The sequence below is a fragment of the Trichogramma pretiosum genome, unplaced genomic scaffold, assembly GCF_000599845.2.
Source record: "Trichogramma pretiosum strain Unisexual culture from Peru unplaced genomic scaffold, Tpre_2.0 scaffold78, whole genome shotgun sequence".
Lineage (NCBI taxonomy): Eukaryota > Metazoa > Arthropoda > Insecta > Hymenoptera > Trichogrammatidae > Trichogramma > Trichogramma pretiosum.
This window is the reverse complement of record NW_019641605.1, coordinates 446,290-461,936: the sequence shown is the minus strand read 5'-3', so window position 1 is coordinate 461,936 and position 15,647 is coordinate 446,290. Positions and strand designations below refer to the sequence as shown.

Here is a 15,647-nt window from a genome sequence, read left to right as displayed (position 1 = left end):
TTTCTGCCTCTATCTTTCGCCACGGAATTGACGTTAAGCATTGTATTGTGGAGAGACGCTATCGCTCTGTAAGATCTCATTCTGGTTTTGGAAAGTCTTCATATCCCATCTTCTTTGTACCGCATCATACGGTCATCCTCTTTTGGCACTTACTTTGCTTCTTAGTCTTGACATAACTATGCCAGGGAAGTATGACACTGCTTCACAGTTGCATTCAGCGGCAAGAATAACTCAACAATCGTCTTGAGCCACAAGGGTTTGTTAGTAAGGCGGCGATGATGCTCTCTTTCCTCCGTGAATCAAGGGCAGTGGAAAAAGTCTCGTGTCGTTCTTGGTATGCTATAGATATAACCTGAAGCAACTGTGGCCGGGCAGAAATTGGGTGAGGTAGTAGTTCACTTCTCTAAATCTCCTCTCGATCCCAGGGCATCGTACGGTATGAACAGGCGAGTCCACGAACCCTTACTTGAGCATGCCTATAGAACCTGCCGTTTCTGTAGTTTTTTGTCATGTTCCTTCTAAACAAAAAAAAACAAAAAGTTTGTGCGAAAAAAAAAGCTTTAACGTTTAAACAACCATAACTTTGTAACTAAGCATCAACTCTCAAATTTAAGCCTGGGTTCAGAAAGGGCATTAAATTCTGCATAAAATTATATATACGTGAAGTCTTTTCAAGGCCTTGAACATGGAAAAAAAATCGCATCTACCGCGAACAAAAAATTTCGCCACTTTGAGCGTTGGTGGGTTAACATGCATAAAAAATCGAAAAAAAAAATTTCTCAGAAACGAATTGTAACTATTGCTTCTTATTGTACACACAACAACCAACCTTTTTTGTACATAAAATTTTTTTCTACGACACCTCGAACGCGGTGTACATGCGAACGAAAAAAAGGGTCCTTTTTGCACTAAAAGGGTTGTATATTTGTTAAAAAAGCTCGTAAGACAATCTTTAGAAAAAGGATTTAAAGGTCTCGTTAAAACCTACAAATCCATAGGTTCGAAATGTTTCTACGATCCTTCTAAATAAAATGGCAAGAGAAATAGTGGAGGCAAAAAAAAGGCAATATTTTTGATTTGTTATTTGTTAATAAAAATTAATAAATAAATAAATAAAGCTTATAATAATTTATATAGCTTTAAGGGGGGGGGGGGGGGGGGNTTTTAAGGGGGGGGTATAGTTAATTTTTAGTTATTTTTGCTCATTTTTGAGATTAATTTTTTGAAATCTAGTAATGAAAATGTAGTAATATCGATTTGTACACTAAAAAGTATCACTTCAAGAGTACTCAGCTAAATTTTTGTTGAAAAATATTGAAAAATGAGCCTGGGGCATCGGTTTGAAGAAAACACGTCGAAAAATGCGGTGTACACGATAACTCCTCGCAGAATCATCAGAAGCAAGCCTAATGACATTTTTTTATTAGTTTAGAGGATTCTGAAGGTACTGACGTCGAGTTTTTTAAAATATTTTCATTTTTGAAAATTTGGCGTGATTTTGAAGTTGAAAAAATGGGAAAAAATCGAAAAAGTGCGTTACGTTTACGTAATTGTAGCACCAGGGCACCAGCAGCACTGCGTCTGATGTTTTTGACGCTGCTTCCGACTGTCTCCTGCAACGTCGGCTCCGATTTGAGCGTTTTTAGGATGCCGGCGTACGTAGATGCATCCTTCGCTCTGATGACTATTGCATCCGGTCGGTGATGAACCCTACGCGGCGCTGGTCGCGGCTTCGGCTGTTGACGGGTGCGGGCAGTGTCATCTGATGCTGCCGGCTGCTTTCGCTGGCGCTGACGTCTTCGGTCGACGAGGGAGAAACCATCTTGATCGACGACCTCATTGTTGTTGTCATCAGATTTCCTGGGTGCGGCCGCCCCAGCGTGGCGCTTTGGCGTTGCGTGGGTCGCCGGTGGCGACATTGCAGGCCGCCTTGTCCGCAGTAGGAGGTCAAGCCTTCGACCTATTGAGGGCCGAGACGGCATGGACCAAGCTCATGGTGTACCTGATCACCCCCCGGTGTAGGTTGCCCCTGCCGTCGATGAAGGCGGCAAGACCGTTCACGAGTCCGTCGACTCGTCTCCACTGCTCCTCAGGGCTCCCGGTCGCAAAATCTGCGGGGGACGGGAGCGGAGCCTCCTTGACGAGCGGAGCGCTGATGATTATTTTCGTGGTCGCTGCTGCGATCATATCCGCCGGGGAACCTATCCACTTCGGCTCTACCGGCAGCGTGCCATTCCTCGTTCGACTCTCGATTGAGCCGCGAACCGCCGGCGTAGGCGCCTGCCGATCCCGCTGCCTGTCAAGCATAGCGACTTACTCGACGCGAGTCGGCCCGACCGATCGAACACCGGCACAGCGGCGCGGAGCACGCACTCACACAAACGTGCGCGGTTCACACCTATAGAACTGAGCGCGGGAAACACTAGTGTCATTCGCAATCGACACAATACGCAGCAAAAACCTGCTACAGCTGCACACACACACAGCGGCGGGACTGCACACACACATGCACAGACGCGGCACGTCGCCGTGAACGCGCAGCACCTACACAAGTACTTTGATTCTACGTATATCTTCGTAAAAGATCGAGAATACGGGAGCACGAGCAGAACACGTCTTGTCTGCTTCGCACGTCAGACCGCATGTCATTGCCAGCATTGTGAGACTACATGTATGTGTGTGTGTGTGTGTGTGTGTGTGTGTGTGTGTGTGTGTGTATGTGGTTACACGCTCGCCTCATCTTGTAGTAAAATTCAATCGTAAGCTATTTCAAATAATCTTGTTATGTTACTACATTTCTGTATACATTGTTGTGCGAAGTTAGTTTCATTTTTTTGTTATTGTGTGTTTGTTTCTTTATTTTTTTATAAATCTCTCTCTATCTCTCTCTCTCTCTCTTTAACTTATTTACAATATTTACATTGGCTTATGATTATAGGGGAGAATGTATACAATAATTTGAATCGACGTTTATATGTGCGTACGCACGCCGTGCAAACGAATGATACATCGCTAATTACATGAGATACGTCCAAAGCTTATTGAAAGTGAGGGCTAGATGTCATACCGATTGTATACGCTTTGATGTTATTATAATTTGAGTCCGTTCGCTGAAGGTTAGTTAGTATGCTAAAAGGTTTCTTTGAGTGTTCAAGTGTTGTTAGTGATGATGTGCAATTAATTATTAAAGAATAAATATCATTAGTAATTTTTATCGACTGAACGATATATACACTCGGTGCTTTTGAGTGACTTTGTAATTGAGAATACTTTATTATTATATTGCATAATAGAGGTGAGTACAAGTGCACTACTCAATACATTACGATCAATCTATTATACGCATTGAATCATTTATGAGATTTATCAAACGTATTTAATCTATAATGCAATATTGCAATATATTTGTAATTTTACGTAGATACGATAAAGTCGTATGAATAATTAACATTACATTGAGTGCGTTCACGTGTTGATTTAATAAGTCAATTTCGTTTTAATTACGGCAATTTAATCTTACAACGTTTTATTCGCAGCAAAGATACTTTCAACAAAATGCCAAACGTCAAACGGAAATCGGCAAAAACCAGGAGAGCAATTAATAAGCAATATCAACCAATTAAAAAAGCAAAGGCTACTATTGGACGGTTTTCAAATAAGAGCCTCCTGAAACTAACCGCAACTTGTGACATTTTGCAAAGTAGGATCCACAGTATTACGTGTCTCAATTATTTCAAACTTTTAATGTGTTACAAAGATGGGAGATTTGCTAAAGATCCTAGATTTAGATAGTTCGCGCTCAATACAATCTTGCGACACTATGCCATAACACAGTCAAATTTGTATGTGAAAAAATTTAAGTTGTCGGATCTTACTGTTCTCAAATTACGAGATCTTATTAAAAATGATATTATGGTGCATTGCGCACGTATTAAATCTACCAAAAGTTATTGGTCCAGGAGATATAGGGAATTAACGAATATGGTTGATCAAATAGGTGAGGAATTGCAACATTACATATTTATTGGAAATCATATAATTCGACAGCCTGAAGGCGGCCACTCTGTTTAGAATAAGTATTGAATTTGAACGGTAAACTCTCATAATCCGTATCATTTTTGGAAACGAAAATTCGATTTATGTGACATTTTCTTCATATCAAGTGACGTTTTCATTTTTAGAGCTCGAATTAGGTGATTTCCGCTGTAACTAATATAATTTTGTTAATCCATCAACTCCGACATGGGTACTTGTTGAAACTTTATTTCATTTATGAACCACAATTTTTTATATAAAACCATCATCCGCTGCCATATGTCTGTTCATTTTATTGACCGTCCTACGTTAAAAGTTCAACATTAATTTAATTACATGTTGCCAATAACGTAATGTTTAGCTGTAGCTTATACTTGTATTGAACTTCATAGAGTTAATAATATCAAAATTAGTTCCGCGTCGAAATTGATGGATTCAAATGATTACATTATTAATTTGATTTATTTTGCGATAGGTAAACCGACGATTTTTTTATGCTGTCGGCTGCGGACTATAATTGGCCTAAATTATTTCGTCTGTTAGCGCCTTCTACAGACTATTCTGATTTACAATCTGAACAAAACCGAAACTTAATGCACGACAATCCTCTCGTAGTAAGATATTTTTTTAAGGAACGAGTTGAATTGTTCATGAGTAAATTGTTAATACCTGTATTTCGTGTGAAAGATTATTGGTACAGATTTCAGTGGCAAAATCTTGGAAGTCCTCATGTACATGGTTTACTGTACTTACAAGATGAGCCCGAGTTTATTGTTAATGACTTGTCTGAGGATCATATTCATAAAATACAAGAATACTTTGATACGTTATGTTTAGCCATTAATCCTAAAAGTGCTAATCCGACATGTTCAAACCATCCTTCTCAACAAAGATTTTCTGTGCCTTTCAACGTCATACAAAGTGCGGAACCCATTGCTACAGACGAGGTAATGCAAATACACACTGCAGATTTAAATTTCCTAAAGACGTTCAAGAAAGCAGCTCCATTGATGATAAACACGGATATTATGAGTTTTTTCCTCGATGGAACGATTCGTATGTGCAGCGCTTCAATAATGTCGTAACACAAATATGGCGGGCTAATACGGACTTTACGCCCATACTCGACATTAATGCAGTTGTTAAATACATCGTTAAGTACACAACAAAAAGTGAAGCTGCTTCTTTCTCATACATGAATGTAATAAATAGTCTATGCAAACATAGCAACGACGTTACTTCTGCAAAATTTTGCGTGATGAAACTGCTTATTTCATCTGTCAGCGAACGCGATTATTCTGCTCAAGAGGTTACGCATCTTTTAATGGGTTGGTCATTAATGAAATCTACGAGCAATTTCGTCTCACTTATACTTTATGAAGAAAACTGGAAAAAATATGAGGTAACGTATAACATGTAATTTTTAGCAATTAATCCAATTGATACTCTACATACCATACAATAAAACTATGATTACAGCTCAACGAAGAAGACTTTAATCGAAATTCCAAATCTATTATCGATAAATATATCGATAGGCCTTTAATATACAATGATATTTCGTTATTCCGATTTGCGCAAACTATTAATGTATATGGAAATCGCTACGTTAAAAGCCGCAAAGAGAATGTTGTTTTAATTTGGCCAAAGTTGAAATTATCAGATGACTTAGATAGCGATTTATACTACAAGCAACAGTGCACCCTTCACATCCCATTCCGTCAAAATGTAGATGAGATCTCTACAGTATGCGACAATAACAACGAACATCCTTGGTACTCATTATTTGAGCAATATAACGTAACGCCGATAGACAATATCAAATTGCCAATTTCGTGTATAGAAGATCTTGATAACGAAGATAAACCATCCACTAGTGATATATATTATAATGCGTTTGAAATGGTTTCGTCAACGATAAAAGAACGATCGGATCTACAATTAGGACAACGTTTAATAGACGTAGCATATGATTGGAATGTACACAACGCGCTGTATCCCTCGTTGCAAGACATTGAAACATTTTTAAAAAATTTTAAAAGTGAGAACGCAACACGCTCGATAAAGAACTCCAGTAATCTGCAACAAATTACGTTATCGCGGGAACAACTGAAAGTTGTACAGATTTGTAGAACTCAGATTCAACACATTCAGTCCAGCATCGGTGATATCTCCGATCAGATTATTAAACGTGTGATAATACAGGGAAAAGCTGGGTCCGGTAAACGTACTCTAATCAACGCGGTTGTTCAAGAAGTTACTGATGCGCTTGGTTGTGATGCTATAGCAATTATTGCTCCTACGGGTGCTGCAGCTTTGAACGTAAATGGAAGCACGATTCACTCGTTTTTTAAAATTCCAATTTTTCATAATAAATTTGAACCATTAAATAGTCATTCACAGCGAAATTTCCAATTGGAACATAAAGCATTGAAATTCCTCATCGTTGATGAAATGTCCATGATATGTGCTAAAACTTTGGGTGAAATAGAAAGCAGATGTCATGAACTATTTCCATCTCGAGATGATTCATTTGCGGGGTTATATGTATTTATGTTTGGCGATTATAAGCAATTGTCGCCGGTTAAAGATGTTGCATTGTACAATAACAGTGTTAGTGATGCCATGGCAACTAAAGGAGCTATTGTATCCCAATCGTTTCAATTATTTATTGAATTATCTATATCGCACCGTCAAGGAAACGATCGCGTTTTTTCAAAATTATTGGATAACTTGGCTAACGGAGATATTTCTGTAGACGAATACAACATTTTATCGCAGCGTAAAATGTCTTTATTAGATGAAACTGAAAAGAGAAGATTTGATGGAGCAATTCATTTAATACCGACAAATGACTTGGTTCGACAACAAAATGAATGTTGCTTACGTGAACTGGGTACACCTGTTCTGTGCATTAACGCTCAAATTAATGGAGATGTACATAAGGTGAATGATGATTATTGCGGCCTTGCTCCATCTTTATATTTAGCAATAGGATGTCGCGTTATGCTTACTCAAAATATATGGGTCAATGGCGGTTTAGTCAATGGATCAATTGGTACAGTTCGGGCCATTTTATATGAAGAAAATGTATCTCCGCCAAATTTGCCTTTCTACGTTATAATTCAGTTTCCCTTGTATCATGGACCATTTATACATGACAATTCATTTCCGATCAAACCTGTCACGAGATCGTATGAAAAACGAGGAATAATATGTACGATCAAACAATTCCCGTTGAAATTGGCATATGCGTATACCATTCACAAGGCTCAAGGAATGACGTTACCAACGGCTATTATTGATATTAGAGAAAGAGAATTTTCGGCCGGAATAACATATGTAGCTCTCAGTAGAGTAAGAACGTTAAAGGACATGGTATTCTCTCGATTTTACGATAAAAAAAGATTTGACGCAATAGGGAAATCTAGTACAACCTTGAAAAAAATTGATTTCCTATCTACTTTGAGAAAAAAATCACAAGTACGTACTAATGCAGCATTACGTGAACAATTTAATTTCATTAATATGAAATCTGTAGCCCAATTATATTAATACTCATTCATTTTCAGATAAGCGCAGGGTAAATTATCATCACGACAAGTTAAAGACATTGTAAAACTGAAACACAAGGTATCATATACAAATAGAACATTTCGCCAATGTATCAACTATGTTTTATATAAATGAAAAATATCTTAATAAATAATATGTAAACTCGTGGTTTAATCATAAAATGATATATTTCTATGTTATATACAGATTATTTAATTCCTTGTTTACTTTCTCCCCAGTGTAGTTCCTTGCTAAGCTCCATTAGCATAGATATAATAATGTTCTATATTAAATAAATTATCAAACGGTACGACTTATTCTCTCGCTCAGCATACTGCAACCGGGGTTGCCGCTAGTATACAATGCAATCCACAGAATCTTATCACCAGAAGTGAAACTTAAGAGTCCTTTTCTTCAAATTAAATAAATTAAATTTTCAATTTGAAATTTTTATTAACATTTCTCGATTACGAATTTTTGTTTTTTCGAATTACATTGTGACTTGCTTGAACTTCAATTTTTTTCATTCCTTTGACTTGTTTTGCCTTTTTTTAGATTTAATCACTTTACTTTTTTACTTCAAAAACAATTAAAAAAAATTAAGTTTTCTGTAGCGAGGGCAAGTAGCTTACTGCCACTTTCGTCTTTTGTCTGTCGTCGCCATCGCTTTTGCGCACAACATACATGTTGTCGGACAATACACTTGTTATATTATACGGCCCGTCGTAATCTGGCGCTATGTATTTTGCGAAGTTCTTACTCTCGTCTGACAAAAAGTGCGTTTTATGCAGTACTGGATCTCCGACAAAGAACCGAATATCTTTGTGCTTTTTATTATATTCGCGCGACTGCTTTTTTCTCGCGCTATCTATATGTCTAGTCACTAGATCTCGCAGAAGATTCAGACGTTTCAACCGATCGGCCCAAAGTTGCGAGTTGATTCTCTCGACTATCTTAACTGGCTCTTACAAACTTTTGACCAGAGTCCGATGACTGCCGTAGCTCAAGAAAGCTGGAGACATCTTAGTGCTCGCTTGCACAGCTGTGTTCATCGCATGTCTGAACTCATGGACATGCAGATCCCAGTCTCGATAATCGTTCTTCACGAAGATCAAAATCATAGTTTTCAAAGTCTTATTACTGCGTTCTACAGCATTACTCTGAGAGTGATATATAGCGGTTGTCACATGCTTGACTCCGTATTCCTGCAAAACTGACGCGAGTAATTTGTTATCGAATTCTTTTCCGTTGTCCGAGAGAAAGTACTCCGGGGTTTCCCAACGGAAAAGAATTAACTCCTCTAGAGCTGTCACGACACTCTTGCCATCAGCCTTATACAGAGGCTTGACTTCGATCCACCGCGTAAATAAATCTTGGAAAACAATTAAATATTTGTTCCCAGATTTGTTTCGAGGAAACTCCAATAAATCTGACGCAACAATTACCCAAGGTCGTTCTACGACGCAACTACTCATTAGCCCGGGAGCCTTGAATTTATATATGTTAGAGATATCCTTATGTCTCTAACAATCATCGCACGTGCGTATGAAGTCGAAAATATCATACTAGTAACCTTTCCAATAATATTCTCGCGAGACTCTGTCATAAGTCTTTTCGATGCCACAGTGTCCACTAGACGGACAACAGTGTGCATCTTCCATGATTTGCTCACGAAATTCGGCTGGCATGACAAGCCGCCAATGCTCCTCCGGATTAACTATCACATCGATTAAGGGATCGCGACGATACCGATAAAGTCTGTCACCATCAATTCTCCAATTGCGATTTATCCGGGTGTTTCGCGACTTCATTGCGCATCTTAATATACAACGGATCTGGCACCTCTTGCGCGAATGATAAGGCCGCCACTTCCGTAATCTATTCTGACGCGTCAATATTTTCATCGTTTATTTGCGATAATGCCTCTGGCACCTTCATCATCGATCCATTACGATGTACGACACGAAATTGCCACTGCTGTATTTGCAATGCCCATCTCTCGAGTCTACCTGTCGGATCTTTCAAATTTTTCAACCACGTGAGAGCACTGTGATCGGTTATCACAGTGAACTTATACGTAAGGAAGCATCTTTTTAATGGCGCACAGTATAGTTAAGCATTCCTTTTCGGAAGTGTAGTTTTTCTCTGGCGATGACAACACGCGACTCAAATATACGATGTGATGCTCACCTTTTTCATCCTCTTGAACGAGGACTGTGCCGGGTGCAGTTCCGCTCGCATCACATTGTATTATAAAATGTTTCGAAAAATCTGGGCTCGTGAGCACTGGAGCGGATGTTAACGCGTTTTTCAACTGCTCGAAGGCGACTTCTTGTTCCTCCCTCCAAGTCCACACATAATCTCGTCGCAACAGTTACAATAAAGGCAGTTCCATGTCTGCATCTTCCTCAATAAATCGCGCGTACCACCCAACTATACCTAAGAACCGGCGCAACTCTTTCACATTTTCAGGCCTCGGATACTCGACAATCGGCTTGACCGTGTCCATGATTACTCATCCAGTGTTGCAATCATTTCCCAAGAAGATGTCATAATTTTTTTCTGAATATAATCAACATAAGTTACGATGATCCATCCATGGTGTACTGCCAAAATATCAGTCGTTTCATCGAAACTTATTCCGAAGTTAGAAGTTGTTAGATGATTCATTAATTCTATCTCATATGCACGAGTTAGACTTTTCTTTAATACTTTCAGCACCGTCTTACGATGAAACACAAGCCTTCGCCAAATCTCTTTGCAATCGTCATCTGCGCTGATGTCTGTCACTATTGTGATCAGATGATTCGCCAACAAAAATGCTAAATTATGCTCAGCAAAAACTGCTGTTAATTTAATTACTGCTGCGTTCACTTTAGCACTGATTCTTCGATTTTCATTTACGACACCATTTATATCCTCAATAATTCTTACATGTCTTCCCACTTTCAGCATGAATTTCCACATTTCTTAGCGATGCCCAAAAATCCTATTCGCAAACAATGCAATATGACCGATATTCATATCCTTCGAAGGGTCGAAGCCAATCTCAAAACTGAATATCATTTTCCATTCAGCACGATATCGTTGAAGCCTATGATTTGCCATTATTGCGATCTTAAAGTTAATATATGGATAGATGCGATACGATTTTTTCTTAAAAATATATATCATACTTACCAATGATAAAAATTGATACAAAGTACACTTTATTGTTCATTTCACGTAATTTACTTTTTCTTAATGTGTGCAGTTTTTTACGAATGACGAAAACAGTGGCACTGACTTGACAAGGAGTAGTTCGTTTATTGTATACTGCGTGCAAGTGATAAACAAAAGAGCCGCGATGTATACTTATTGCGTATGAAGGCGTTCTTTCTGCTTTATTTATATAGACAAGGTTTATGGAAAAGGATTAAGTATATTAATAATTTATTAATAAAACAACAAAAATAGAATAAATAAGTACTTTATTAAACATGTTCAACATAAAAGGGTCCATTTTACAAGATAATCATATCAAGAAATTTTAAAATTATTTTCGCGCATTGTGAACGGGGCTTGCCAGACGTGAGTTCGGAAACTCTGCCGTCCGGCGCCACCAGTACTGTTTGTCGCAGAGTGCGAGCGTAGAGTTTGCCTTGGACCAAGGTCAAGTTTTATATGCAACGTGACTCTGAAGCTCCCACACTTGATAAGTACGGTGCAGTATCCGACAAAGCTTATGCAATGGGGGACGGATAACCTGTCTACCTTTTTAATGTTTTACTACTGAAGTTTACTAGGTGACAGAGAGGCGAAACGTAATCGATTCAGACGGTCACGGAGATCTCGTATTCCGTCTGAAGGATTGGACTCAGGCACGTCGTCGTGTAGACGCCATGCCTCGTGTTTGCCTCGGACCAATGCTGTGTTGCCACTCGGAACAACTCCAACGGATGCGACGCAGCGCACTACTCCTCTCTCTGACTCTAGCTTCGGATTTCTTCGAGCTAGTAACTTGTCCAGCTTCCCTAAATTGAAGCGGTATAGAGAGACTCAAGAGAATTTGTCCAAGCGAGCTAGAAATCCGAGCTAAGCTGGTGAGTTCTCTAGAGCGAGAGCAAGTCGAAACTTTGACCCCTTAAGTCTCCTTCTTAAGCTCTGGCAGCGACATGTTGCTTGTAGAGAGCTACTCCTGCGGTCGAGGTCACCTAGTGGCCGAAGCGGGAAGAGGGAGAGAGGAGAACGGTAAATGAAAAAAAGGTCGTTTAGTGGAGAAACAAAGCTAACTTTTATTAAAGTAATTTGTCCCTATCCAGTCAAAAACTTTGACAACTCGAGGAGTTGTAAAATCTCTGGAAGTCCGAGAGATGTGTGTGATCTCCAGTGATCCGAGAGAAAACACGTCACTTGGGTCTTGATGACTCTGTTATACCGAGAGTCCCGCACTTCTCCGTAGATTCGAGGGATGTGCTTAGCGCAAGAACTCACGAGCGAATCCACGCAGCAGCCCGGAGCGCCGGCTTATATAGCGAGGAAGAGACCACGCGCGACGCCGCGGCAGTGGTGGGGACCGCCGCTGCAAAACGGATAAGAAGTGGCGCCAGATCACAGCGTGGCTGAGAAACGGCGCGATCCGCAAAGCTAGGCTAAGTAGCGGCTTGATCTGCAGTGCGCATTTATAATAGTACACGACTTGCGTATATCAACCTTTTCTAAGACAAATGGGCCAAAATGCCTAGAAAATATAACATCAGGGTCATTTCGATTCAAAGTGAATCACTCACTTCTCTTATAATACTAGGAAAAGACAAGATTGATAAAAGTGAGAAAACAGGAGTGGTATAGCATCTACAGTACACAAGTTGCAACAAAAGCTATGTTGGGCAAACAAAAAGGATGCTAAAAATCCGTATGAGAGAACATAACAACGTGGACAGGGATAAATCGGTCGTAGCAGCGCATATTAAAGAACACGAAGGACATGACATGGATTGGAAAAACGTTCAAATCTTGGACCACGAGCAAAATTACTGATGACGATTAATTTCTGAGATGATTCTCATCAACGACACGCGAAACACACTTAATAAAAAAAAAGATCTAAAAGACTTGACCAACCTTTATCTGAATGTTTTACAATACATTAAGTGATGTAAACAAATTTATTTTATACTACACCCAACACCTCAGTGTACATTGTTTACCTCTATTACTTGTTATTGATACTTCTATGTACCTATGTATATCTATTATTATCATCAGCACACCAGTCCTGAAGAGGCCGACAAAGAAGTCGCTGAAACGTCGACGAGTTAATGGAAGTGTGTAATTGTTTACTTATATTCACAACACACTTTTTTTAATAAAATTGACATTGGCACCGCCTTTATTGCCGTTTTATTTTTGTGACACTATCTTTACATTCCATATCTTTCAAACCTTCTGTTTGCAATATGGTATATAACATACGTTAAACTCGAGTCGTCATGCGCAAGCAAATAGTCTAGTAGAAAAACTAAACCAAACGCTTTTGCCTATTTTAAAAATTGAAACAACCGCATTTCATGTAAAAACAGAAAAAATTATGTCACAACTACAAAATAAAAAATTCACAAAAAATTAACCACACGTTTAAATTGAAAATGTATTACAAATAACGATAGAATTACTAGAATAATCGAAATAAATAATGGAAATAGAAAAATATCGAGTTTTATCGTGCGACGGACAGCCTACCGCGGCTGAATAACTCAACTCAGTTGCCGCTCACTTTGTCTTCTGGCGACCTGCTTCTCTGACTCTAGTTCCAAAAAGGATTTTGGGCCCATCACCGGGCGAGCCATGGGGCCGTTCACTCTCCTTCTGGGCCGGGCATCCGGTATCTGAAAGTCTCGAAATAAATCAACAAGCGTTCATTTACTAGTACCCGAATTATCTTTATTGAAGGCCTACGAGTGTGAAGTACAATAACCATGCTACTATGCCAGTTACGATACCCCGACTCCGATATGGCCATAGCGGCTCCCATAGCCGCTTACGCACGTGTTGGGCACTTGACGATAACCTACGGGGGCTGAGACTTGCTAACACACATACGGGCTGCCCAGCAGCTGTGCAGACCAACAACTTAAACGCTGCTGCGATGATGCCCTGTTGTTGATGCTCTCTGCGTCTTCATCTTGGCCCAGCTACTGCTGCTCGCGTCTAAACTTCTTCTTATCTCCACGTCCAAAGGTGCCTTTCAATAATCCTGCCCACTTGTGGGCTTGCTTTGCATCGCACTCGTGCAAAAATGGCTGCCTATGAGGCGATCGGATGGATATTTTTTGATATTATAAATGTTAAGGATTGACTGAAGGGTCGGGAAATAACTTCATACGTTGTTAATAGTAGTAAAATAATATAATCAAAGTGACAAATAAATACAATGAGCACACAGCTCGATGGTGAAATTCGGAGTTAGCCAGAAAGTTAGTCGCCGCACGAGCTGCGCAACTTTCGGAGTCTCGAGCATATCTGTCTCTCCAGCATCTCAAGTCGCTACTCGCTCACGCACCACACGTACTCACTGAGACGCTGCAACGAGCGCTGCGTTCGCCCAGCACGTCTGTGACCTTCAATGCATACATGCCATGCCGCGACTGTTTGTCTATTTTATGATTGACTAGCGATAACCATCGTAGCTTCGCTCACGTTAAATTTGTAAGGAGTACAAGAATATTTATAAAAACAAAAAAATATTTTAGCCTTTTTTTGCATAAAGACATTCAGAAATATATTTAAAAAAGAACTTGAGGGTATAATTCACAATTAGGAATGACAGAAGATTTGAAGTAAGCAACGTTCATCGTACGACAACGACAACTTTCTTTACGTATGAGAGGGAAACGTAAACAAAGCCAATTAAACGATTAAATTGAAAAATTCTGGATTAACTTTTTTAAAAATTGTGGAATATCAGCGAGGAAGATGAGCGATGAGTGATGAGATCAAACAGACGTCGTTTCTGCTTTATATATATAGATAGATTTATAACATACAGGACATGAACTCTGCTTATACATATAGATGCCCGGGCAAGCGATCGAATGAGTGCGAAGTGGTAAAAACAAAATTTCAAAACTCAAAACGATAAAAGTAAAAAGATCTTGTAACATTATAAAAACCTTCCTAGTAGTATAATGAATGCATGATAAAAATTTCGAGGTGATCAGAAGGATAGATTTTGAGATTATAAAGAACGAACAGAAATGAACTCTGTAATTATATATAGATATTTAAATCTATGATGAATGTTTTATCAAGTTTAGAAATTATTATTGATCATGAACTATCAACTTACTCGTGTGTATATATCTTACAGCGACTATACTGACATTGTTTTTTAGAAAGTGGATTTTGAAAACTTTCTCGTGAACATCGTGTGAATATTATATTATCTGTATAACATCGACCTAACCATCTCCCATTTTTGTATTTGAAATAACCGACGTCACAGTTTTCGCATGATGAACCAGTATAACCTATGATTAGAAATGATATTTGTAATTTTAATTATTTGTGAGTAATTCCATATAATAAATTAACATTTAAAACTTATTTTGTCAGAAAAACTCTTCATTATCTTCTACTCAACTCTTCAATATGAATCTGTCGTCGTTTCCTCAAGCTTATGTCAATTTTATAAAGAAACATTTGAAAATGTTCATGAACACAATAGAGTTATTTTTTACATAAGTAAGGTGAAATATTTTTTAATTTACAATTGTATAGGATGACATACTAATAATGTTCAATAATTTTGCTTCCTCTATAGAGGAAGCTATGTGATGGGTTCGAATATGAGTTTTTGAACCAGACCTCGTAGGACAAATTGGTTTACATATTTGTAAACTAGATTGAATTCGTAACACATATCCGTGGGTGTGTGTGTTTGTTTTTCTTACGCCACCCCTTTCTAGGCATTGCTTCGGTGAGGTCGGGGTTAGTTGAGCATTTCTGCTGCTTCGGTGTGAGTCGTTTCCATACATGCCCCATCCATCGCATAGTGATATGCGACGATTAGGGGTTCA

The 15,647-nt window shown here is 38.9% G+C and overlaps 1 protein-coding gene across 1 annotated transcript; it reads left to right on the top strand.

The window, feature by feature from the left end:
- Positions 1-4,242: 4,242 nt before the first annotated feature.
- Positions 4,243-7,622, top strand: LOC106657825 (ATP-dependent DNA helicase PIF1-like). Its single transcript, XM_014379501.2, has 4 exons — positions 4,243-4,246; positions 4,723-4,982; positions 5,515-7,413; positions 7,608-7,622. Exons 1-4 carry the CDS (start codon positions 4,243-4,245, stop codon positions 7,620-7,622), a joined length of 2,178 nt encoding a protein of 725 aa, XP_014234987.2.
- Positions 7,623-15,647: the final 8,025 nt, after the last annotated feature.